Source organism: Oncorhynchus clarkii, chromosome 13 (assembly GCF_045791955.1).
Source record: "Oncorhynchus clarkii lewisi isolate Uvic-CL-2024 chromosome 13, UVic_Ocla_1.0, whole genome shotgun sequence".
NCBI classification, from domain to species: Eukaryota; Metazoa; Chordata; class Actinopteri; order Salmoniformes; family Salmonidae; genus Oncorhynchus; species Oncorhynchus clarkii.
This window is the reverse complement of record NC_092159.1, coordinates 20,093,387-20,120,728: the sequence shown is the minus strand read 5'-3', so window position 1 is coordinate 20,120,728 and position 27,342 is coordinate 20,093,387. Positions and strand designations below refer to the sequence as shown.

The 27,342-nt window shown below is 42.6% G+C and overlaps 2 protein-coding genes across 5 annotated transcripts in view; both read left to right on the top strand.

Moving 5' to 3' along the window:
• The window catches only part of LOC139424548 (phosphoinositide 3-kinase regulatory subunit 5-like), a 30,516-nt gene extending 28,032 nt beyond the window's left edge, over positions 1–2,484 (top strand). The window contains exon 18 of one of the 2 annotated variants that reach the window (XM_071176500.1): positions 59–2,484. In XM_071176500.1, the coding sequence (XP_071032601.1) occupies positions 59–206 (148 nt within the window). In that variant the 3' untranslated portion in view covers positions 207–2,484. The remainder of the gene's footprint in view (positions 1–58) is intronic. The other variant, XM_071176501.1, reaches the window with a different exon arrangement.
• Positions 2,385–26,936, top strand: LOC139424549 (phosphoinositide 3-kinase regulatory subunit 6-like). 3 transcript variants are annotated; one of them, XM_071176503.1, is made up of 21 exons: positions 2,416–2,484; positions 9,545–9,726; positions 13,054–13,148; positions 13,274–13,375; positions 14,172–14,263; positions 14,774–14,842; positions 15,374–15,506; positions 15,738–15,807; positions 16,093–16,285; positions 17,186–17,336; positions 17,917–18,012; positions 18,610–19,102; positions 19,520–19,619; positions 21,392–21,514; positions 22,527–22,637; positions 23,133–23,235; positions 23,553–23,623; positions 23,898–23,988; positions 24,342–24,394; positions 24,619–24,725; positions 25,154–26,936. In XM_071176503.1, exons 3-21 carry the CDS (start codon positions 13,136–13,138, stop codon positions 25,311–25,313), a joined length of 2,331 nt encoding a protein of 776 aa, XP_071032604.1. In that variant the 5' UTR covers positions 2,416–2,484; positions 9,545–9,726; positions 13,054–13,135; the 3' UTR covers positions 25,314–26,936. The 3 variants fall into 3 exon arrangements, with proteins under 3 accessions (XP_071032603.1, XP_071032604.1, XP_071032605.1); XM_071176504.1 differs by having other exon boundaries at positions 2,460–2,484; positions 9,629–9,726; XM_071176502.1 differs by lacking the exon at positions 9,545–9,726 and having other exon boundaries at positions 2,385–2,484.
• Positions 26,937–27,342: the final 406 nt, after the last annotated feature.

Here is a 27,342-nt window from a genome sequence, read left to right as displayed (position 1 = left end):
CGTACAGACACACACTATCTGACCACAGTGTCTATTTCCCTTCCTCTTCCTCTCCCAGGTGTGAGGTGTCTGTATGCTACAAGCCTGACAGCTCTACAGACTGGAGGTTAGGCCAGGGCCTGTCCGCCCAGATCCAGCCTCTCCACCCCACCTTCTGCTCACTCCTCTGCCTGCCCATAGCCACCTTCAGTGGGGCACAGCCCTGAGAGTGGAAGACCAGCCTTAAACATATATATACTTGAATGTATTTCTGACTATTTTGTAGACAGCTGGTAACAGAGGGGAAGACTAGAAAGTGTAGGTGAAAAGCCTGGAGTCTGTGGACCAGACTAAAATGAATGGATGAGACTCTTTTTGGATCCAAGGGACATTATGGCTGCTGGATGGTTCAGCGAACCCTCCTCCTGTGATGACTAACGTTGCCTGAGACCTACAGACTTCCGTTGGGCTAACAGTCTTGTGACGTTCAGGAGACCCGGGTTCAATACCCAGTTGCTGAAATGGACACTATGGATTATGTAAATGATGTACATTTGTATACTATATATTTCTTCCCTCAAAATAACTTCATCATTACACTGTAGCTACACTAGCATTGGTGCAAGTCCTCTCTTCCGGCACTGCAATGAGCAACGGTTTCCTGAAAGGGGACATTTCTGAAATATCACAGTGACTTCTTTAGACCAGCAGGGGAGTCTATTGTGTTCACTTTCCCACACGAGAGTCACGTAATGTCAGGATAATGAGGTAGGAAAAACAGCCTTTCTCAGGACTCCACAGACTCATCCAATACCAGTTATGTTCAATGTTGTTTTTACATTTGAATGTATATATTTGACATTGTATTAAATAATCCCATTTTTGACATTCCATTGTACATAGTATAAGATGTATCATACTAAGTAGCACCCTGTAATGTTTACTTGACACTGTATTTGACATAAGATATATATTTTTATTTAGCTGATACTGATGACCGCAGGGACGCAGAGACGACATCGATATTCCAGGGTAGATTGACCTGGTGTCATAGACCAGTCTATGGTGCTACAGAATATACTCATCCAGTCCTTTTGTTAATCAGTTGTCTAATTTATTGTTGTCTACAGCTTTGCACTGCAGAAAATATATAACAGAATATCAAAATATCAATCATATAGCAGAATAAAATGCACAGTAAAATTGCTTAAAGGTTGAGGTTGGTATTTTAGAAATCTTTGGGTTAAACATGGGTAGGGCTCTGGGTTTATCCTGACTGTGACCTAACCAGTTGCCCTATGTTGTCAGGAAAACACAACAGATTAATAGATTACACAAGTACACCGAGTCTTCAAAACATTAACAACACATTCCTAATATTGAGTTACACCCTCTTTCGCCCTCACAACGGCCTCAGTTCATCAGGGCATGGACTCTACAAAGTGTTGAAAGCCCTTCCACAGGAACACTGGCCCATGTTGACTCCAATGCTTCCCACAGGTGTCAAGTTGGCTGAATTTATTTTGGGTGGTGAACCATTATTGATACACAATGGAAATTGTTGTGTGTGAAAAACCCAGCAGCGTTGCAGTTCTTGAAACATGCAAACCGGCACCTTCTATCTTACCCTGTTCAAAGGCACTTAAATATTTTGTCTTGCCCATCGCCTGAATGGCACACACACACACAACAAATCCTTCTTTAACCTGTCTCCTTATGTGACATCAATAACTGATCATAGCTTTCACCTGGATTCAAATCAAACTTTATTTGTCACATGCGCTGAATGCAGCAAGTGTAGACCTTACCGTGAAATGCTTACTTACAAGCCCTTAACCAACAGTGCAGTCTACAGTATGTCATGGAAAAAGCAGGTATTTCTAATGTTTTGTACATTCTGTGTATTTTGCTATATAGCTAACTTCAATAAACATGTAAAATAAACAGAAATGAAAGGTACTGTACATGTAACAACATATAACAAAATAGTGTTGTCTGGCACTTCTGTTCTCTCCATATGGTACCAATTTTAACGGTAGTCTTTATTTTGTCTTATCAATGTTCTATAAATTGTGTGTATTATATGAGAAATCATACAATAAATAAATAGTGATGAAAGAAGATAAAATGAGAGGCTACATTTAAAAACAACTTGTTTCTCTGGGTGTCTTTGAACATAAAGTAAGTAACAGTAGGCTGACTTAAACAGAATATCAACTGTGTTAAAAATCGATTCGAAGATGAGAAACCTCAACTGGCACGACATACAAGTAAAGTACATGTTGGAGGCCTATTTGATAGGATTTAGCCAATCTAGATCGCCAGGGAAATATTTGAGACATCGTATTGGTTGAATAAATCATCGGTGGGCGTGGTCATACTGTACTGCCCCGCGTGCTGCTGTCACAGCTGCAACTTTAGCAACGTGTGAAGTTGTACTTCCCGAGCAGAGTTCAATCACCCTCATAGAAAGTTTATGGATTTCTTTGCTGAACCGAACAGCAGGTAAATAGTGATTTTATCAACAAAAATAAGCTCTCTTATTAAATGTATGGCGTTTTTGTTTTGTTAATTTTGAATGGTTTTATAGTAAGATAATTGCTCTTGGACCATTGCATGATTCACGTTTTAAGTTCTAGTTGCACAGTTTTGTAACCTAAATACAATGCAATTATGTTACACTGTTAAACTCTTTTTCTGATATTTTTCTGTAACCTGTATTTAACCAGGAAGGGCTCATTGAGATTTGAAATCAGTTTTTTTCAAGAGCGTCCTATCTCATTACAAGATTACTGCATATTTTGTTTGGTTCCAATCTTTTACTGTTGCTGTTTAAGTTTTCAAGTGAATGAGAATCGGGTTCATTCTTTATCTATGTGGCAGTGTGGTACTACACTTAGATAACTGAGTGTTCAGAACCTGCCACACTGTAACCTAACCAGATCAACAGAGTAGACATGGGACGAGGTTGTTCTATTTTTGCCATCATGCCTTTTCAAACACACTACGCCCCAACTGGAATACACAAAGCACAACAACAGTTTTTTTTATCTCCTGAGATAATGACAACAGTTTTATAACACAATGCCTGATTGAAGCTCTGGCTCTGTGGGCGATGTGTGTTTTGTATTGGTGAGTCTAAAACACAGCTGTCCAGGGTCCTTGTTTTAGATTCAGGTTTCCTGGTCATTCTGGGTAGCTTTGGAATGAGTGGTGGTCTGGTCCCAGATCTTTTTATGCTGTCTTGCCAACTCGTATGGTCAGCAGTCAACAAGACAGCACAAACAGATCTGGGACCAGGCTAGATGCGTGATTGGTTGTTGGTGATGTTGTTTGGGCAGGGTTCGAATTACTCATCGGGTGTTGGTGCCCATTTCCAGCTATTTAATTACTGTGTTACTAAGAGCAACTTAAAGATGCACTATACAGGAATCGCTCTGCCATTTCTTGGTTGCTAAAATTCTAAGGGTGGGATGCACCAACATGGATTAAATTGAATTGTTCCCTTAATTTCAGTTTATGTGACAAAACAAGCAAGTATATTGTAGTGAATCATTGTACCATCTAAACCACTGTGAGATATATTTTCCATATCCAAGCTGGTGTACAAAACCTAAAGTAAAAGAGCAAAAATGAAACTTAAGAACAGGGGGTATAGAAATAGTGCACGCAGAACAAATCTACCGCTTCTTGGACTTGCTTTCAATGCGAATGACAGATCTATAACTCACATTTCTATGTTCATTTTGTTAGGTCGACCCAAAAGGTTACATATTGCAGATTTAATGTATGGGTAAAGTGTTAATTGCTGGATCAATGTTCATATTTCGTGAACTTATGTGGGTTCCCAAGTTTATATTTTAAGTTCTTTATAGTGGTGCTCTGATTTGTTATGGGAGTGCCCATAAACCCTGGCCACCCCTGAATATGGACCCTCAATGACATTACCTATTGGCTTGGGTCTTCTGTATGGGATGCTGGTAGTGTACATAGCCGAGGAGAGCTTAGGCAATGTAATTAGGTAAAGCCCTCTGTCTCAATGGGGTTATAAAGTAGCAACCCATGAGTCACTGGATCCAAACACTCTAGGCTTATGGCATGCCTATGTTGACATAAATCAAGAGTGGCCCTCTTGGGAATATGGTAGCCTTGGTGCCAGTCTGTTCCACTGTGCCTGGTTTCCTTATGGAGAGCAGTAACAGACTGGCACCCAGGCTAAGAGTCTGGCATTAGAAATGAAGATTTTGCCTCCTTGTTTAACTGAAGAATTGTAAATTGAAATGCTACCTTACTCACGGTCTAAGCCTGACACTATGAGCACATTGAGGTCACAGGCAAACCACAGACACACTTCAGCTCAGACGCACTTCAGTTTTATTTCAACAACACACCACCCGTTTGTTTTCCTAAAGAAGAATATAAAAACAAAGGCCACACTTTTGGCATCGTCGTGTGCAAAGCCTCCTGGGAGGTTGTCTCCACAATGGCTCGACATGCTCCCTGCCAAGTGTGTGTGTGTTGCGACCACGTCTAGTCTGACGCCCTGCGTACATCCTGCCCCAGTGGCGGATAGATTGCATTACACCAAACAACCTCCCTCGATAAATGTTTACGTGGTCATTATAACATGGCTTTATAATGACCACGTACAGCAGGATTGTATGTCAAAACCAGCCCTACTAGAATCTACAGAACCATTCCTTAGACATTCAATGGAAAAATTACATTTATGCTTAGGCAATGTACAACACTGTAGCTATGGTAACAACCTTGTTTTCAAACCTGGATTTTTGCTTGATAAGCATTATATTTCCCTTTAAGGAATGAATGGGAAACCGTTAAGTGCAACATTCTTATCACTTTGATAAGAGGGAGGCCATACACTTTTGATATCGTGCAAATGATATCATTTCAAAACCTCGAACAGTATGTTTCGTAAATGGCTGTAAAAAACATAGTCGTGATAAACCAGGATCAAACGTTCTGTACTGTAGGTCTTTGTGAAAGTGGAATAGTTGCCATGGCTATAAAGTGTCATATTTATTTTGGTTAGGTTTACAGTATTTATTGTGCGTGCTTGTGTGAACATGCGTGCATGTGTATATTTGTGCATGCATGTGTGTGTACAGTACTTTACAATACAGTTGGCCACTGAGTGCTGGTGCCCAAACAACAACCACCCCAGGAGCGACATCCTCAGGTGACCCTCTGTACAGGGGCTGACCCAATTCACACCAACAGACCCCCTGGGGACCCCCTCTTTACCCACCCTCTTCCTCTGGTCTTCCTCCATCCAGCGTGATGGTTTTAGCACATGGGGTATAAATCTTCCCCTTAGCCCCGTTGTGTCCAGTCAGAATTGTGTGTGTGTGTGTGTGTGTGTGTGTGTGCGTGTGCCTGCCTCCTGAATGTGTGTGTGCATGCTCATGCGTGGGTCTGACGCAAATGTGATGGGGGAACTTATGGTAGAGGGCCAGAGGGTTGCGAGAGTCCAGTGGTCTTCAAACACTTCCTCACATTGTTCCTGCTGCGAATGCAGGAAATATCCTTGATTGATATCCCCCTCACACCAGCAGCATAGAGGGTGCATCTGAAATGCCACCCTATTCCCTGTATGTAGAATGCACTACTTTTAGGACATAGCCTATGTTTATTTTCTTACAGGCACTTCTGCCACTGGTGGAGGAGAATCATTGACCAGTTTATCTTGTATGGGTTATGGTTACGTAAGGTGTTTTGGGTGAGAGGGGTTGGATTTAGATTACTGCTTAGTTTGATGGAGAGAAATACTGTTGGTTTTCAATGGTGTCACTTTTAGATTATTTTTTCTGTACATGGTGCCTTGTTTTTTATGGAAATGATCGATGAACAACATTTGCACCATTTGTTACTGGACTGGTTTCCAACACAAAAAAAACCTTTGTAGTGTTAGTTTGTGACGTGTGGTTTTTAGCATTTTTCGTCATGAATCTAGTTCTGGAGGCAGCTCTGGAGAGTGGTCACTAGATGGCACAGCCACAAAGTCATAAAGTCTGATTTTAAACTTAACCCTGACCTTAACCACACTGCTAACCCTAACCTTAGCCATAAAGCATTTTTTTTTTCATTAATTTGTAGCATATATCGAAGTTTGACTTTGCAGCTGGCCTGTCTAAGGGAAAATCACTCAGTTCTGCCTCCAGGACAGAACTCTTGACAATAAACGTCAACTTGCTTGTGACGTGAGGCATTGCTCAACGACATACTGTAGCAACACAATTTAAGAGTTACTTTAGCTGGGAAATTTCTTTGCTTATGTCATGAAAGGAATGTTCTACCGGACTATTTTGACACTGTGCTTGTCTGGTTTTTCAACTGTGACATAATATCGACTCTACACGAGACTAGTTCTCAAGGTATCTCCCTAGGTTTTGTGTACAGGTACATGTGAACCTACAGTGTATAATAATTGTTTTGCTGCTCACTGTCCTAACGTTGGGATTTCAAGCCTCAAGCCACACACACACACACCCCTCATCCTCCCTCATCCCCCACCCCCACCAATTACTATACTCTCTCTTCTTCCAGGGGCTGGAAGAAGTTAGTTTACTTTACACTGCCAGGCTGTGGTATGTCTGCGTCCTTGTTGTCGTCCGCAGGAGCATACCAGACAACCCTGTTCATTCCTTTACTGGGTACTGCCACTGCCTGTTTGGGAATGTAACCAACCAACATAGTCAATGCAGAAAATATTTGACACCTTCCATCGCTACCTTGCAGCCCAACCAAGGTGCATGAATAGAGAGACATTGAAGAGAGAGACATTGAACACTGGTCACTTCAAATGCTGTTTATATACTGTTGTCCACTCACTGTGTATACATAGTATAGTATACATAGTACATACTGTATTCTCGTAGCTCATCCTAAGATATTTACTACTGTACCCGTGTTCATTTTGCCACTCTTTTTTATTTATATAGTCTAAGTCTTAGTCATAGAAATTCTAGCATAGCATATTTCTATCTGAATGTTCCAAAAACGTTGCATCCTGCTGAACGCGCCGCAGGTTGTTAGCTCTAGCTAGCTAATGAGGTAACACGACGCGGTGTAGCCTAAACAAATGGTTAGCGGTCTGCTCCGCAAGTAGCCTTGTTTTAGAACGGCCAGCGATACGCTATGTAAAAAGCACCGGTATTATGGGTCATGTAGTATCGTTTGGACGGTAGTCTCTCAAGCCATTTTCTCTAAAGGAAAAGAGGTTGACTGGCTATAGAACCTGGCTATGAAATGCAGTGGGAGGGTTGAGCGAGACGACAAATTCATATAGACAGCCTACTTTTCTATACTCAAACGAGAGAAAATCATCACTAGACATCGCTAATTTCGTAGAGCAGCTTGTGTTTCTTAACCAGGCAAAAGGTAGCTAACTAGAAGGCCGGTGGTTAGCTGCGAGGAAGCAACAGAGTCGCCGGCGCGTCTGCCAACACTCATCGCTTGCTCCCCTGTACATACCATTTGCTTTTCCAAATGTTACACTCTCTATACACACCACGTCATTTATATTTATTCAGGGTTCTGAAACTGCTCACTCTAATTTATCTGCTTGTATTGAGGAGCAGGAAAAGACACTTCTACAATCTGCATGTTTGCATAACGTTTTGCCCTTAAACGGATTACAATGCCTAGGGCTGTTAGACTAAAGTTGCCCAGGTCATAAATTAAATCTCAGCCATGGACTCTACACCTGTATAGTCCTGCACAGTAGTTTTTATGGGGTGCGTTTGTGCACGTGCGTTCATGCATGCGTGCGTGTGTATGAAACCTTAATCACCTCAGTAACCCTGCATATACTGTAGGGTGTATATAGGTATGTGATCATGTGAAAGTGGCGTGGTTATCTGGGTAAACACAGGTGTGACTGAAGTAACGGGAAAGGGTTGTAACTAGGCAGAGAGATTATCAAACTGGATGGGTCGGATTACTGAGCCCTGAGTGACTCCACTCCTGCAGTGCCTATCAGATTTATACAACTTGCTTTACTTTTGTCTTTGTTATGATAAGTCATTGTGAGTGCAGTGCCCTTAAGGAGTGAATTACTGCATACAAATATTTATATTCCTCCTTGAGGATCACATCTGTTTTTAGCCATGTACCATGTACAATTATACAGTCTGATAAGAGTATGTTTGATTGTATTGTAGCACATTGTTTGTGAGTGTTCATGTCCACTTGAGGCCTGGGGTTTTGGGGTGGTAGAGCACTCCCCTCTGCAAACTTGGACTTCAGTCTTGTACTTCTTTCTTGAAGTACGAGCTTTTACCATTGGTTTTGGCGACTCTTATCAAAAGCTCCAAATCTCATCCACAGGCAGAGCTCTAGTTGTGTGCCACTTGCAACACCCATATCAAATCTAGACGATATACAGACCTAGAATTGTCTGCAGATCACTACTCATTGTTGCGACACGTACACTTTCCTCTCTCAGCTTGCGAGGACATGAATACTTAGTGCAGAAACTGACATTTTTGAATTGACCGGCTATTTTTAGGCAATGCATGAATGAAACCTCTGGGGCACACACACTCACACATATTAATGCGTGTGCACACACACACACACACACACACACACACACACACACACACACACACACACACTCCAACCTAAATATAGCCTGTTGAGTGTGGTGCAACCCTACGCATTCACACAGAGAGGAAATGTCTCAGGTCCTGTCCTCACCTCCGCACGTAAGGTGTTAAAAAAAAACAATATGTTAGTGTGTCTGTGAGAGACGGGTGTTGGAGAGAGTGAGGGGGAAAGAGAGTGAGGGAGGATGGAGAGAAAGGCGAGGTAGTGAAGGACAGCGTGTAGAAAGCGAGAGAGTGAGAGAGAGACAGACAGACCAAGTCAGAGAGAGAGAGAGCGAGAAAGGAAGAGAGTGAGTGAGGGGTGCATCAGGAACAGGAAACGTGTGGTCACCCAGGCAGTTGCTGGGTTGCTGAGGCAGCGCTGTTATCCTTGTTGCTGTCATTCCCTGCGCCGTGCTTTATTGCAGGGATCAAGGTTAAATCCCCTCCAACTTAACCTCCATTTTTCTACTGTAGCCTCAGCCTGAGGGAGAGAGAGAAAGAGAGGGGGAAAAGTTGAGAAAAAGATACAAGAAAACAGAAAGACAAAAATAGAGTCCGAGAGAGCGAGAGAGAGAGAGGAGAGAGAGAGAGGAGAGAGAGAGAGGAGAGAGAGAGAGAGAGAGACAGAGAGAGACACAGAGAGAGAGACAGAGAGAGAGAGACAGAGAGAGAGACAGAGAGAGAGACAGAGAGAGAGACAGAGAGAGAGAGACAGAGAGAGACAGAGAGAGAGAGAGAGAGCGACAGAGAGAGAGAGAGAGAGAGACAGACAGAGAATACAACATTAAACACAGTTCAAACAGGTTGCTGCTGTTAGCTTGCCCCCAAACCTCCACCTCACTTTCCTCCTCCCCCTCTACCTCTCTCTCCCCCTCTCTCAGAACACTGCTACTTCTTTCTCTCTCCCCCTCTCTCAGAACACTGCTACTTCTTTCTCTCTCCCCCTCTCTCAGAACACTGCTACTCTCTCTGTCACCACCTCGTCACCACCTCCCAGTTAGAGGAAGTTCACTCCACTTCACTGTTCTCTCTGTCAGACCCTGCAGCAGCACGTTGAACACTGGGCCAGTGTGACGGAAATTAAGGGGACCTTTTGTGTATCGCTGAAAAGAGGAACCTTCCTGGGAGGGAAAAGGTAGGGGGATTTGTTTTTGGCGGTTCACCTGTTTCGGGTGCTTTGGTCGGTAGGTACTGGATGGTGGATGTGTCTGGGATAGAACTGGAAGCAGCAAACTAATTGTGAACTTTCGGTATGAGAACTAACACGGAGAGAGAGAGGCATTTTGGCATGCACTCTGCCTCTGGCTTAGGGAACCGTTACATGGTTTGTCAGATTTCTTTCCATGTTTCGACTGGATCGGAAATGTCTCAACAGAACATTTGGGTCCACTTTATAGACTAGTAAGGTGACAATTCAATTCAGCTGTGTTATTTTGGGTCAGGTTATCCAAAACTGAGGAAGTGATACAGTTATTTATGCTGAGAATGTTTCACTTTTTTAAAAACATTTTAGTATGCTGTTAGCTGAGGCATGTCGTGAAAGTCAAGTTGTTGCAGAAACAATGCAGTAATACACCTTTTTATGCTCAGTAATGTTTAGAACTCCACAGCAGTTTCACTAGTTCACTGTTCGTCTACCTCCATTAACCCGCACATTGACTCAGTACCGTCTACCTCTATTAACCCATTGACTCGGTACCAGTAACCCCCTGTATATAGCCTCGTTGTTGTTCTTCTATTTTTTACTTTTTATTTGATTTTTTACTTTAGTTATTTTGTAAATATTTTCTAAACTCTAATCCTTGAACTGCACTGTTGGTTAAGGGCTAGTAAGTAAGCGTTTTGCGGTAAGGTCTACTACACCTGTTGTATTCATCATTTCACGGTAAGGTCTACTACACCTGTTGTATTCATCATTTCACGGTAAGGTCTACTACACCTGTTGTATTCATCATTTCACGGTAAGGTCTACTACACCTGTTGTATTCATCATTTCACGGTAAGGTCTACTACACCTGTTGTATTCATCATTTCACGGTAAGGTCTACTACACCTGTTGTATTCATCATTTCACGGTGAGGTCTACTACACCTGTTGTATTCATCATTTCACGGTAAGGTCTACTACACCTGTTGTATTCATCATTTCACGGTAAGGTCTACTACACCTGTTGTATTCATCATTTCACTGTAAGGTCCACTACACCTGTTGTATTCATAATTTCACGGTAAGGTCTACTACACCTGTTGTATTCATCATTTCACGGTAAGGTCTACTACACCTGTTGTATTCATCATTTCACGGTAAGGTCTACTACACCTGTTGTATGCGGCGCATGTGACAAATAACATTTGATTGGATTCTATCTTGTCTTGTGATGATGCGTCCTGCATGTACAGTTGAAGTCGGAAGTTTACATACACTTAGGTTGGAGTCATTAAAACTAGTTTTTCAACCACTCCACAAATTTCTTGTTAACAAACTATAGTTTTGGCAAGTCGGTTAGGACATCGACTTTGTGCATGACACAAGTCATTTTTCCAACAATTGTTTACAGACAGATTATTTCACTTATCACATTTCCAGTGGGTCAGAAGTTTACATACACTAAGTTGACTGTGCCTTTAAACAGCTTGGAAAATTCCAGAAAATGATATCAAGGCTTTAGTAGCTTCTGATAGGCTAATTGACATCACTTGAGTCAATTGGAGGTGTACCTGTGGATGTATTTCAAGGCCTACCTTTAAACGTAGTGCCTTATGCTTGACATCATGGGAAAATCAAAAGAAATCAGCCAAGACCTCAGAAAAACATTTGTAGACCTCCACAGGTCTGGTTCATCCTTGGGAGCAATTTCCAAATGCCTGAAGGTCCCACGTTAATCTGTACAAACAATAGTATGCAATTATAAACACCTTGGGACCACGCAGTCGTCATACCGCTCAGGAAGGATATGCGCTCTGTCTCCTAGAGATGAACGTACTTTGGTGCGAAAAGTGCATATCAATCCCAGAACAACAGCAAAGGACCTTGTGAAGATGCTGGAGGAAGCAGGTACAAAAGTATCTATATCCACAGTAAAACAAGTCCTATATCGACATAACCTGAAAGGCTGCTCAGCAAGGAGGAATCGACATCTCCAAAACCGCAAAAAAAATGCCAGACTACAGTTTGACACTGCACATGGGGACAAAGATCGTACTTGTTGGAGAAATGTCCTCTGGTCTAATGAAACAAAAATAGAACTGTTTGGCCATAATGACCATCGTTATGTTTGGAGGAAAAAGGGGGAGGCTTGCAAGCCGAAGAACATCATCCCAACTGTGAAGCACGGGGGTGGCAGCATCATGTTGTGGGGGTGCTTTGCTGCAGGAGGGGCTGGGGCACTTCACAAAATAGATGGCATGAGGAAGGAAAATTATGTGGATATATTGAAGCAACATCTCAAGACATCAGCCAGGAAGTTAAAGCTGACCCCAAGCATACTCCCAAAGTTGTGGCAAAATGGCTGATGGACAACAAAGTCAAGGTTTTGGAGTGGCCATCACAACTTATTGTGGGAAGCTTGTGGAAGGCTACCCGAAACGTTTGACCCAAGTTAAACAATTTAAAGGCAATGCTACCAAATACTAATTGAGTGTATGTACATTTCTGACCCACTGGGAATGTGATGAAAGAAATAAAAGCTGAAATAAATAATTCTCTCTACTATTATTCTGACATTTTACATTCTTAAAATAAAGTGGTGATCCTAACTGACCTAAGACGGGGAATTTTTTTACTAGGATTAAATGTCAGGAATTGTGAAAAACTGAGTTTAAATGTATTTGGCTAAGGTTCCAACTTCAACTTTATACTGTTAGTGTACTCATCACAGATCTGAATATCAAGAAGTCATCGTCTCTCACTCTTGGGAACTTTCATTTTGACATGGTTGATCGTTTTATACTTGACGTGTGAAGCTGTCCCATAGAACTCCGTACATCCCCAGTCATTTCAGTCTTTGTTATGGGGGATGGTGTGAAACAGGTGGGTAGATGACTGATCTCTAACTAAAGCCAAAAAAACAAAACACTTTGGAACGGGGTATAATTCTATTCGCGCTGCGATAAACTAGACTGAGAAAGAGAAGCAGAGAAAGAGGTTGTTTATGAGGCAATGAGAACGATCAGCCTTGTTCTATTGGAACAGTAGTGTGACTGTGACCGCGGCACCTGCTGCTGAAACTCATTATGTCCAGTCTTATAGCTCGGTGTTGTGTGTGTGTGTGTGTGTGTGTTTCGTGGTCAATTCACTGGCTCTACTCTTGGGGACTCACAAGTCCTAACACCTCTGTGCCACAAGAAATGTCCAGTACATCATTTAAGCCTTTTTCCTGGTTAAATAAAGAATAACAGCCCCTGTCATGCCTCCGGTGGGTACCGCTAACAGCTTAGACTTTCTCCCTGTTCCGTCCCTATAGACACCAGGCCGTGGCCCCGCCATGCATGTGAGACATGACCAACAAGGCAGCCTGAGATAGCTCGAGCAGCCCCCCGAGCAGCATGGAGCCTATAGGTAATATATGGGGAATAGGGTGTCATTTGAAGAGTGGAATGCATGTACATTTGATCCAAAATGGAACATTTGCTGTACGACTTTTATTAATATTGATTCTTAACCTCTGACCCCTGACTCTCCAGGCAGCTGCGCCCCCTTGGCCTCAGAGTCGGACATCTACCGCAGTGTCCAGGCCGTGCTCAGGGAGCTGGAGAGCCAACACCCCTCCTCTGTGCTCAATAAAGGTAAACCCATCAGTAGTTTCCACTAGACTCTTTATGGGGTTTACACACTGTTGAGTTGAGCAGAGCTGAGAGGTAGTGAACCGGCTTGCTTTCCAGTGAGCATGGCTCCGTTTCAGGTCAGGCTGCTTTTGTTGCACATTTCCAGTCTGGTTTGGTCAGTTGAAGCTAACTGGCTAGCTTCAACTGTTAGTGCTAGCTAAATGCATAGCAAGCTTCATCAAGTAACCCCCACATTACTGACCCAAAGCTCAATAACGATGCATATGGGTACCTTATATCACAGGAGGCTGGTGAGGGGAGGACTGCTCATAATAATGGCTGGGAGGAAGTGAATGGAATGGTTTCAAGCACATGAAAATGATGTGGTTGATACCGTTCCATTTATTCAATTACAGCCATTACTTTGAGCCTGTCCTCCCCAATTAAAATACCACCAGCCGCCTATGGCTTACATACAAAGCATCTAGGTTTAAAATGGAATAAAGGTCCCTGACTTGCCTCTCTGCTCCACCGTCCAGAAGGAGTTGATCCTCTTTAATGTTCCATATTAATCTGCCCAAACCACATGAGAATGACACATAACCGCTGCCTGGCAATAATCGGAAAATTGCACTGAGTCAGCTATTAGTTTTATCCACAGTTTGGGTTTGTTGTGCAATGGAACAAAGCATTGGCACTGAGTCACACCAGCTATTTGTGTAGCGCTTTGTCTATGGAAACAACAGAGAGTGTGAGTGCTGTTTATTGCCATCTGTGGAAATGTTTGCAAGTGCTGAGTGTGTGTTTCTATTCGAAGGGATGCTAAGATGGACACTGCACAAGAAGGTTCGGAACAATCCTGCCAACAGTCTCATTCTGGTGAGAGTCGTCGTCAAGGAGCTGGAAAGGGTATGTCATCAATGTGCTCCGTTAGGCCATTCCGGGGCCTTATATGGAGAAATATAAGTCTCTGGGCCATTCGTTACTAGTTTACACTGTCGTGTCAAGAGATAAGACAATCATTGTATTTGCTACCCAAATACATTTGAAAAGAACACTGAGACTGTCAAGGACATTGTGCGACAATGTGAAACATGAATGTTATGTCTAGTGGGAAACGGGCGGATTGGCCATCTGGCATTTCTGGCAAACACTAGATGGAATGGTTTATTTTTAGCCCAGTGGGTCTGTCAAACTTGTTGTTTTTTTTACACAAAATTATAATTAACCTGCTATTAATTGGCCGGTGTGGAGGCCTCAAGGAAAATCATTGTCCAATGTGTTAGAAATGCCAGGGCCGATTTCTGGTCCCAGTCCGCCCTGGTGGTAACAGATAAGCTATCTTTTACAGACAAACTTTGTATTAGTGAGTAACTGACTAACACAGTAGTTTGTGTGCTTGTCTCTTGTTGTCTGCAGGCTGAGAGGGTAGACTGTCGGACACACATCATCCCCCTGCTCCACACACTCATCTATGCTGTCATCCAGGTAGGTTCCGGGAGCTTACGTTACACAAGGAAACACCTGTCAGACATGACAACAGCATCTTTACAGACCTGTCTCAGGGTTGGCTGGGGAGAAGCTTTCATTTGGGGGATTGGATCATTTCCCGCCACTGTTTTGATGATCTCCTCCGATTTGATGCAGTCTTATTTCCTGTAAATCGTCTCCTACACTTCCTGGTCAGGCGAGGTCAGGATTCTGTACTGTCGTAGACCTTTATCTCTTCTTTATCTGTTAGCGTCTTCTTAAAGAGACAGTTCTTGTTGTTACCAGAGCCATAGGCTCTTTATAGTAGAATAGAATAGAATGGGATGGAAAACAATAGAAAACAGTATATGTTGTATATTGACGTTTTGGGAAGTTTGTGCAGGTATTTATGGAGGGAAATGGTACTATACTGTATTTGAGGGTTGTGTGTATGTACCATACCAATTGTGTTTGGTGGTTCAGGTAAGTCCGAGGACAGCTGTGACTGACTGACAGTGCTAACTGTGCGTATATCTGTGTACGTTCCAGTCAGCCTACCTTCCTGACGACCTGTACAAGCGGGTGTACGACTTCTGCAAGAGGCTGCTTACCCTCCCCCAGCCCTACTGTACTGTAGGCCTCAGCTACACCAGACGCATGAAGACAGAACGCTACACACCAGGTACTGAAACCAACGTACATCCTTCGACCAACCTGTCGAGTTATGTGTTTTTCTATTACGTGCTAGACAAGACTTTATTGGTAGACTTTACTGTCTTCGAAAGGTGATCATCGTTTTACTGTAACACACTTTATAATGAAGAGGGATGGTTTTTGTTTCAACGCATTCGAGGGCCGTAGTACGAGAATGTCACGTGTTTTTCATTGGATAGTACATCTTTTTGACCCACAGGAGTGCTGTATCAGAGGATGGTGGTCGCAGAGCAGAGCCTGAAGAATGACTACCATTCCTTTCAGGAGAGGTGAGAGATCAACCTAACTTGCAGTTGTATGCAACACGGTGACACAGAGAGAAGCACAGTACAGTGTAGAAGCCATTTTTCCTCGTGGTATAGAATGACATGCTGTTTGTAGATAAAGTAGCTTGTAATAACAGCAGGTTGCGTGTGAACTGCCCGACCAAACAATTAGGGTACTGGTTGATCAAGGATAACCAAAGGCAAGGATAACCAAAGGATAAGGATAACCTTAACCTTATCAAGGATAACCAAAGGCAATCTCAATCAATCTCTCCTACGGTCTCCTAGGGTGTTTGTGTTCGCCGATCCGGCGGTCTTCTACGGCCCCCACGGTGAGGCGCTGAGGGGGGACATCGAGGCCTCGGGGTCAGGGGGGTATCTGAATCCCCTTGACCACATGCGGAGCGTGGTCCAACACTCCATCCAGGCTGCTCTCGGAGGGGAGCTGTGCCACGGTCCTAAACTGGCACAGGCACTGAAGGTCAGTGTGGTTGCGCTGTGGTTGTGTTAACATTGAGTTTCACTATGACGTGTCTTCTTCTATTAAAGTCTGGTCTTTCCGAATGCGTATGTGATGATGGGTTTCAGGGTCAAAGTTATTGGTAAAACCCTTCATTTACTTCATTTCTTTCTTTTTGGCTTTATTTATTTGTCCATCCATCCCACTTCGGAGAACAAAAGTAACTTCGTTATTACCACATTGTTTTTGTTACATGTACATTCTAGCCACATTTTACACAGTGAAAAAACCTTTTGGGTTTGACTTCTGTTCGAGGGGTAAAGAAACTTGTTTTATGGTCTTGATATTTACTTTGATGTTTAATCTCAGCTTGACTTTGGTTTTGTCGTGTCATTTTGCAAATGTTGCCGTGTTTTGTTCAAAGTTATCTAAATCAATACCACTTTGTGTTTGACACTAGTTTCTATTTCAATGTATTGCACAAACCCCTTTGTGGTTTGAGTAGTTTCAATTTGCACCAAAGCAAAGCTCAGAAAGCTAAAGGTCTCTACTAGTGCCTCATACATGCCATCTCAGTCATATTCAGCAACACACTTAACCACAAATGATCTATAATGACTCAATAGTGTGTTATTTAGTTGTGCAGTTCCATGATCTAGCAGAGGTTGGCACCATTCCCATTAAAACACACACTTACACACACTGGTCCTAATATAACACTCATCTCAACAGGATGTGTCAAAGTCAGACTTCCAGATGTGTTTGTCTGGTCGCTGGTGGCCTTTCACCTGTATTCTATTCATAGACGGTGTGTGTGTGTGTGTGTGTGTGTGTGTGTGTGTGTGTGTGTGTGTGTGTGTGTGTGTGTGTGTCTGTTTGTTTGCACGTGTGTGTCTGTTTGTGCGCGCGTGTGTGTGGCAGAAAATTGGCCAGGACGTGGAGCCGTACTTCCAGGAAGTGGTGGCCAGTCTGGAGCAGAGTGTGGAGGAGGGCACCAAGGGGGAAGGGGTGGTGCTGAGGGGGAGACTGGGACAACTCTACAGAGAGATCCTCACCCATACTGACACATCAGGTACAGGATCATCATAGAGGGGTCATCTTTTGACTGTTTGAAACCAAAACCAACTGATCTAAAAAAGCATCCAGACATTATCTCCCATTTCTTTTAGACTAGCATTTGGTTTCTGTTTACAAGTGAAAATGGAGGGGTAACGTTAATGTAGACGACACTTCAAGGTATTACAGCTGGTACTTGTATATAAGTAGTTATACATTTTTCATTTAGGGCGTATTCAGAGAAATACTGCCAACTCTGTCCTTTTTTTGTGTTAGTGTGTCTTCGAGCTGACACATACCGTACAGTGCAGCAGTCATTGACTCAGGGAAAGTTATTAATAGATCGCTGTATTGGTCAGCTGATCTTTCACACTGAATTCCTCCATGTCTAAATCTGTCGAGTCAGAGCCCCCCCCAGGACGGATGTACACTGTAATTCCCTTTTAATACATATTTATTCTTCTCATCATAACAACTATCTTTCAAATGGACACTACACTGTGAGACCATATACTTAGTGTAGGGGATGGGGACCAGGAAGTAAGCGGGTGTTGTTTTTGGTGTCATTGTGACAGTTTGGGCTCTTCCTGGTTTAGACACATTGTCCTCCGGTGGTGGTGGATGCCTGTGTGACATGCCGCTTCCCAATCCGGAGATGAGCTTCCACCTGTGGAGGGAGGATGAGGAGATCTGTGAGTGGCGAGATCTGTTGTTTATACACACCAATGAGAGAACTCTGTTACATGAACTCTGTTTCTCTGTTTAATAAAAGTATACTTTTTTCTCTCTCAAAAAGGTAGGGGTCAAAATGATTGACACCCCTATAAATTCTTATAAATATAGCAGTCAAAAGTTTAGAATTTGATCCCATATTCCTAGTACGCATTGACTACATCAACTTGTTACTCTACAAACTTTTTGATTGCATTTGCAATTCGTTTTTGGTTGTATTTCTGATTATTTTGTGCCCAATAGAGATGAATAGTAATTAAATAATAGTAAACATTTTGGAGTCACATTTATTGTAAATAAGAATAGAATATGTTTCTGAACACTTCCACATTAATGTGGATGCTACCATGGTTATGGATAATCCTGAATGAATCGTGAATAATGAGGAGTGTTATTCTAACACACTGTGTTCTCACCCGATGCAAACATCCAATATTATAGCTCTTTCTTGTCTCGCTGCTTCCTGTTCCCATTGACCTGTATTGACATTCATGTTATAGAGATACAGTATATATGTCTTCTGGTTCCTATTTCTCTGATGTCACCTCTACCACCAGGGCGCGAGCTGGCCAAGTGCGTGCGCTCCAGCTCCATGTCGTCGGAACACTTCTGCCTCAGCCAGGACCAGGAGACCGACTTTGACCTCGCCGACCTCCCCGCCGACCTCACTTCCTCCTCCGCCATGCCCCGCCACTCCGTGATGTCCACCGACAGCGGCATCGAGAGGGACCTTCCCCCTGGGGTTGAGCCTTCAGTGGTGGAACCCTCTGGTGGTTCGGAGGAGGGGGAGGCCAGATTAACCCGACGAGGAGGCATCAAGATGAGGCCGTCAGTCACGGACAATATGGCCCTGATGCAGGACGCTCTGGAGGAGAGCGGGAGTGTGGCCGGGGGAGGGGGAGGCGGGGGAGGGGGGACACTTCATAGGAAGGCGGGGTGCAGTGGGACCCCCTCATTCTCCAAGCAGCAGAGGCACTTCACGGCCCGGATCGTGGTGATGGGGGACGACAGGGTGCTGGGGAAGCTGGCTAAGGCCTTCTACTTTCTCAGGTGAGGGACCAGGATCATGGGTAATGTAGTCTGGGAGACTGCATGTAGTTTGTAATGGATATTGAATATATTAGAATGGATACTGGATATAATCGATTTCTGTTAGAAATTATCACAGTATACTTTTTGGTGACAGTTCCACCTACAACATCTGAATTTGGTTAGCCCTATACTATGCTGTTGAAAATGGTTTATTTCATAATTTCCAAAAAATGGAATCGGAAACTAACTGTCCATTTCCGTGGTCTAGTCAGGAAGAAGGAAGTTGAATGGAAACCATGACACATTAATAGTTAATTCCGTCAGAAATATACAATGGGATTATTCCTAACTAACTCAAGACTGGTTGTTACACCCATTTTGGTGTGCTGTGTAGCATGGTTTGAGAGTTAGTTAATCATTGGTTTCACTCTGCAGGAAAAGGGAAGCGCGTCGTCTCTTTCTGACCATGAAAGTCAACTTCCAGTTTTACTACATCCCTGTCTGTGAGGATCCCAGTCCCACCTGTCCTGTCAGAGTAAGACCACAAACTAACACTTCACTCCTATCAGTTTACATCCTGTCAAGAGACAACGATATGACTCATTTCAGTGTTTCAGTTTGGGAACACACACCCACATACACACACACAGCCACACACATACACACACACACACACATACACACACACACACATACACACACACACACACATACACACACACATACACACACACACACACACACACACACACACACACACACACACACATACACACACACACACAGCCACACACATACACACACACACACCCACATACACACACACATACACACACACACACATACACACACACATACACACACACACACACACATACACACACACATACACACATACACACACACACACACACATACACACACACATACACACATACACACACACACACACACACATACACACACACATACACACACACACATACACACACACATACACACACACACACACACACATACACACATACACACACACAGTATGTGAAATGATCACGACAAAAGAATGATATGCGGGTTGAAATGGCAGATTTGGACACTGATAAGTACCTGCATTGGAACGCAGTGGCTGTACAGTAATACGCTGTAAACGCTGTGTGGGTTTTGACTGACAGCCGTTCTGAACTTGAGCAACGCACGCGACAAGAAGTTGCCCACATCCCTCCCACTGATCGGACAACGTTTGGAATTTTGTTGTTGTCTGATTGAGGGGAATGCTGTAAATGATGTATTTTGAAAGATGAGATGTCCAAATGTGCACTTCACATTTCCATATCATAAAACTCCTGTAATCTACAGTCAACGTTTATGATGACTATGTTTGATGTACAGTTACAAGAATGACATCAATCAATCGATCACATTTATTTCACAAGCTCTTTTTAGATCAGCAGATGTCACGAAATGCTACACAGAATCTTAAAACGCCAAACAGCAAGCAATGCACAGCGTCATATCCTGGTTTGTCCTGAACAGAATCTCACTTGGCAAAAACTGGTTGAATCAATGTTGTTTCCATGTCATTTCAACAACAAGACATCTATTTGATGATGTTGAATCAACGTGGAAACGGACTGGATTTGGAAAAAGTCATCGACGTGTGGAAATGTGTTTTTTTTTCACCCAACTTTGAACCTAAATCCAATGACAGTGGTTGATTTCGCGTTGACAACTCAGCCAAATGTAAATCAAAACTAGACGTTGAAATGACGTCTGTGCCCAGTGGGATGTTTGTGTATTATGAAGAAAATCTGCAGCGGAACACGCACCTGAATGCACCTGAATGCACCTGAATGCACCTGAATGCACCTGAATAGTCCTTTCTATGCGCACCAAAATTACGATATGTTCTCTGAATTGCCCTGTGAAAGCGTAACACTGTAAGATCATATTTTATAACTTAGCTAGTCATGTTGGCAATAGAACAAGCTTTCAAATGATGCCCACCTGACCCAGATTGTGATTTATGATGGTCCGTTTTTGGATTGCTTCCAGGAGTATTCTTATCATGTTACTGAATGTAATTCAGAGTATTTTAAGATTTTTTTTATCAACAAATGCGACAAAAAGTACAGTAAATATAAAATGCACATAAAATCAACCGTGTAACTTTTGGATTCAGTCGTCAGTTGAACTGGCTTAATGTCGTTCTCTGGTTTTACACTGAACTTGGCTGTGGTTGAGTAACCCTAACAGTTTAGTACAGTAGTGGATCTTTAATAAACCATGTTGTACTTCCTTCTCTATCAGGAAAACGTCTCCCCATCCCGGGAAAACCCCTGTGCCCTGGGTTCCTACTTGGGAATGGTGGATCCATGGTACAACTGCAACATCAACAGTCTGGGTTCCATGATCCCCAAGCTGGCCAGAATGGTACAGTAACCTACTGTTTCTACGTTATGTTGAAATGACAGCATCAAATAGTATTTTCTGTTCTCTTTTGATACTTTTGATTGAGCCTGCCTGGAATGCTAGATTGACAGGGTTTGCACTTTCGGGACTATTTCATTAGCCTGGCAAGCTCAATCAAGTGTCGCTTTCAGGATTTTAAGAGGAAACGCAATACTAGTCTAATCTACAGTAGGTCTGATTTACAGTAGATAAAGTTGTGGTTATGTTGAATGTGGTTTATGCTCTGCAACCGGTCTGTACCAAATAAAAAAGTCAACAAATTACCTTTTGCATGTTTCTAGGTGTTTTGAATGATTAGCAAACAAAAGGGAGTTGCACAGTACTGTACAGTAGTTGCCTGCTTACAGGAAGCAACAAAAAAAACATCTGTGGGCTCTTACCGAAACTAGGAACCTATGAGTACTGTATGCAAATAGTTTTGCTGTTATGGGTCATCTTAGCATTTAGCTGGATAGAGGGAAGAGAAACTGTTTGACACAGTGTAGGGAAAGATAGGGAAGTATCGGGGGTAAAAGATTGTGAAAAGTAGCAGGGACACAGGGTCAGGTTGATGCTGCAACGTTAAAAAAAGCCTTTGTGCACCACACAAACTTCCGGAAGTAATCAATGCACTCATGTAGTGGCATAATGAAAAAGCCTTTTTTACAACACGTATATTACATTCTTGCCATGCATCAGCCAGAAATCAATCAAGGCTTTTAAAAATGTTCCACTACATGATACTGCCTTGATTACTTCTGGAAGTTTGTTTGCACAAAGGCTTTTCTATAGTATTCCATCCCATGATCAAAGAGCACCTTGTGGATGAACTATAAACCAAAGAAGCGCTCCTCTCCTGTGTCTCTACATGAATGAAATAGAGTTCCTTCCTAAACATGAACATTCAGTGTATTAAAAAGCTACTTTCATGTGTACCCCTATCTGTCTTGGTCAACCCCAGGCTCCATACTAACATGTTCCCATCTCTCTCCAGAAGTCCAACAGCAGCAAGCAGGCAGAGCCTAACCCCTTCCTGTCTGATGTCATTTCCTACTACGTGCGGACCGGACTGCAGCCTGTTTACTTCACCATCTATTCTGTCAAGGTGAGGAGACATAGGATGCATCTGAAATGGTACCCTAGTCAGAGCCCTGTGGGCCCTGGTTAAAAGCAGTGCACAATATAGGGATTAGGGGGCCATTTGTGACACAGCCGTAGCCATATGCTTCACAAACAGGTCTAGTTATCGCCTAAACACTGTCGAATCTCTCTACCACTGTCAGTTGTTGATTGTGTGACATAATGACAGTAAGTCTGCGGCGATGGACTGAGCATAGCTTATCTTTAGCACTCTAGCATGTTCATGATTATCAGTCCTCAATCATAGTACAAAAAACACCAAATTCCAGAGTGCACATTATCTGAATGGTCATATATTATAACAATAATATATGCCATTTAGCAGATGCTTTTATCCAACGCGACTTACAGTCATGAATGCATACATTTTTACATACGGTTGGCCTGAACCTCCTTGGCATTGCAAGCGCCTTGCTCTACCAACTGACCCACGATTGTCATCCTCCTGCCTATGTTCTAGATCTGCTTCTCCAACCTGACCAAGGACCCAGTGGAGGACGTGTTTCTCTCCCACTTGGGGCTGGACTTCCCTGAGTTCAAACAGTCCCCAACTACTTTGAAAGGTAACATTTAGCCTGTGTACGCCGATCAACGTTCTCTGCATCTGATGTTTTGTTTCAAACTGATTTGAAGTGTGTGTGTGTGTACGTGTGTGCATGCATTGGTGTGTGTACGTGTGTGCATGCATTGGTGTGTGTGTGCATGCATTGGTGTATGTGTGTACGCGTGTGCATGCATTGGTATGTGCACGTGTGTGCATGCATTGGTGTGTGTGTGTGTGCATGCATTGGTGTATGTGTGTACGTGTGTGCATGCATTGGTGTGTGCACGTGCATATGTCACTCGTCCGGTCTGATCACGTCTGGCCTCCCACTCTCAGCCACAACCATCAAGCAGAAGAAGAACACAGGAGACGTATGTGGTGCCGTCGTCTCTGTCAACTACAAAAAGGTCAGCGAAGTTCAACCGTGTTTTTAACATTACCTCATCAATATACATCAACGTAAAAGTGCATGCATCTGGCTATAAACTAATGTGTTGCTCTATTTTCGTTGTTTTTGGGATTGATACTGTTGATGCAACGTCTGTTTTTACTCTGTTTAGAGTTTTGAACTGCACCATGAGAGTGGCCTGACCTGACGAGAGATCATATAACCTGCATTTGACGTTTAGCTGTTAGTTTCTCTCTATGACCTCCGACCTGTGTCTCTGTCCTCCCCTCCAGGTGTCGTTGAGTGGTAGAGATGTAGATAAGGGTATGTCATTGAGGACCTCAGGTGTTCAGATTAGTGCCATTCCCTCCCATGAAACTGAAGGTATACAACACTACATATCACACACAATGATATTTACTATATTCATTTAATTAACTGCTAGATTCATCTGTATTGTGATCAGTAGTCGCTGAGTTGTCACCCTATGGGTCTATTCCACGTCGGTTCAACGTCATTTCATTGAAATGACGCGGCAACAACGTTGATTCAACCAGTGGGTGCCCAGTGGGCAAAGTCACAATGTAAAACATTAGTGCATGTTCATGCTGTCGTATATTGATACAATTGTGAGAATGTAAAAATAAGTTCTGAAATGTCTACTACTTTTCCCATATTATTCTGTATATCTGTTGAAGCCTGGCCTATGTTCTTGTTTTTGTTGTTGTCGTCTTCAGATCTGAACTGTCTTACAGTCGCTTTCATCGAAACTAAACCCAAGAACACCATGGTGGGTTTACACCGTTTTAACACACAAATGTCTATTAGCGAAGGTTGTTCTAAAATTCAGAGACATAAAACATATTTACTTCATCCTCTTTGATATTCTTGGGTCTCCGTCTTGTTCGTAACGTCACAAAGGCCTGGTTCGCTGGACCAAGCCATGGTGCCCACATCGCTTTATGATCTCACGAACCTAGAACCCAAACCTAACACACAGACTTAATTCCACAGGAGGCCAAGATCCGTACCTGTAACATTAAGATCAGGACCCTGGAGATGAAAACCTTCACTGTGACCCTGGACAAAGACTCTAGGAGGACCTTCAGAGACGTACAGAGGTGAGAGCTGTTGCTGTAGCTGTTGCCTACGGTTGGCCTACCATGGAAACTTGAAATAGATGAAAACAGGTCAGAGAGTGGTTTGGTGGATAGAACCATGATCTTGTTACCAGAAGGTTGCTGGTTGAAATGTATTCTGAAGCGTGTTGGTCTAACCTCATTTGATTAGCCCTAGTCATACTGCGTGTGGTTTAGTTACATATGCACATGTTATATATATTGTGCCGTGTTACAGGATATATATTGTGTCATGTTACAGTATATATATGTTGTATGTAAATAACTAAATGCACATATATGCTTTTAAAAAGTGTAATATTATAATCCTCATTCAATGTTCATTGTCACTAAAGCTCCAAAAAACTGGCAAACATACTTACCTAACTCTCATAATTTGACATGTCCTCTATCAATGAATTCATTTCCAGCATAGAGATCGCTCCCTGTCTTGACCCTGGATACTGTGTCCAGAAGACTATGCGGTCCAAGTTCAGTTTGGGGGAAGAGGAGAGGGACGCTGGCCTCAGCAAGTACATGAACAAAGGACTTCCTCTACCAATCAATACCTTCGCTGGTATCATCAACTGACTGATCCCACAACCATCTGGATGGACTCTACTGTACAGAGACTGAAACGTTGAGACCATCTACATTGCATGAGGATCAGGGACGCGCTTAGTACTCACAACAGCGCCTCAGTGTACCTTGAAGGGATGTGGAAAGAGAACCTGGGTGGCAGCTAAGGGTAACCCACGGTTATGTACCTGGTGTAACCTTGACAAGAAAACCAGTTGAGTTTGACAAGTGTTAGATTTGTCAACAAACAAATTAATTTGCCATGGGTATTGGATCTCGTTCCAGTTTCTGCTTGTGACAGTTTTATCATATACTGTTCCCATAGGCATATCTCTGACTGACGACATAGTCAAAGAACAATATTGCCTCTAAAATTGACAATTTTATGAGAGTGTATGAGGCATGAGAGTGAAGCTGAGGTGGTATTAGCTCCTAGATAAGCTTTAGCTCAGAGGACTAACATAAACTTAAACAACCTGGGTTCAAGATCTGGTCCATCAGAAGAGTAGCCCACCCTCCCAATCATCTAACCTAAGGGAAGACTCATCCATCCCTTGATGTCAGGGTTGGGGCAAATTCCATTTCAATTCAGTAAAGTTACGGAGTAAACTGAAATTCCCATAGGGATTGACTGAATTGAAATGGAATTGACCCCAACCCTGCTTGCCATGTAAACACACTACCTGCTGCTCTTTGAGTTCTGACACTGAATCACCCTGGTAGGGTCATTTTCATTACTAAGCTTGGCAGAAGAACAACTTAAAGATAGTTTGATGTCTTGGTGAGCTAACAACAGAAGCTCTTGGATTGACCCGTTCTTTAAGAAACAGGTTCCATTTAAAGGGGCATATAGTCTATTACAGGCCACGTCTGCTCTGAGCTCTTCTAAGTTCCTGAGAGTTTGAATGCACTGTGCACAAGCCTTCAGTAAAAACATGACACAAAAGAACAGGCACCTATTTTAAGATCCCTAAAGAACATGTTGCATGACAGGAAACTGACTCGGGGGGGGGGGGGGGGGTCGGACTTTGTTCTGTATGCTATACTAACAAGTGGTGCAAAGCCCAGTGTGGTTGACTATTACCATGCTAGGAGGCCTATGCTAAAATGAAAGTTAAACTCTGAGCCCTTTGCTTGTTTCACATGAATTTATCACGCCTAACTTGAAGGTGATGGAACACAGTCACCGCTGTCAGACATTGTCTGGTTTACAATAAATCATGAGGTGATGGGGACTAGTTATCATATATGCACACATAAAAAGTATGTAGTTGACAGAAAGACAGACATACAGACACAGAGAGAGAGAGAGAGAGAGAGAGAGAGAGAGAGAGAGAGAAAGACACTGACTGACTGAGTGGCCACATCTATAAAAGCCACTGTCATAATACCATTGAAAGAAACGAGGGTCTTAAAGAGTATTCTGATCGCCAGCTAGTATGTTTGTAATGCATCATCAATCATCAACAGACCTTTTTGCACACTTGTCTATTTTTTAAATGTTATGTATGTAAGACTAATCATTGGAGTATGGTGTCATTGCAATTACTTGTTTAATAGTAGTGTAAATACATGTATTTTTTATATAATTACTGTATATTTTATGTAAAAAGAAATAGAATTTGAATCTGTTGACTTTTTCTGATTTGAAATATGAATGAGCTGATTATTCTATTCTTAAAGGGATAGTTCACCCAAATTACAAAATGACATTGGTTTCCTTACCCTATAAGCAATAAGTCTATGGACAAGGTTTCCCTGGTACTGTTCTACCGCTAATTTTTAGCATTTATGGCACAAATATATATATATATATACTGATATTAGCATTTTCCACATCATATTCAAATCCTCTAGAAGGGACTTTGTTGAGCTTCACAATACATTTGAGATACTTTTAGATTATTTGGACTGTACCATGACTTGCATGGGATTTGTGCCACAAATTTTAAAAACAAAGCAAGACAACTCGTAAACTCCGAACCTCAGAGTTCAAATTTGTGTACGTTTTTTGTGTAGAGCTTCCTATTGGTTGATTTTA

Coding starts and splice junctions, on each gene's coding strand:
- LOC139424549 (XM_071176502.1), top strand. Junction 14,843..15,373: donor TCATCTATGCTGTCATCCAG/GTAGGTTCCGGG, acceptor TGTACGTTCCAG/TCAGCCTACCTTCCTGACGA. Junction 15,507..15,737: donor GACAGAACGCTACACACCAG/GTACTGAAACCA, acceptor TTTGACCCACAG/GAGTGCTGTATCAGAGGATG.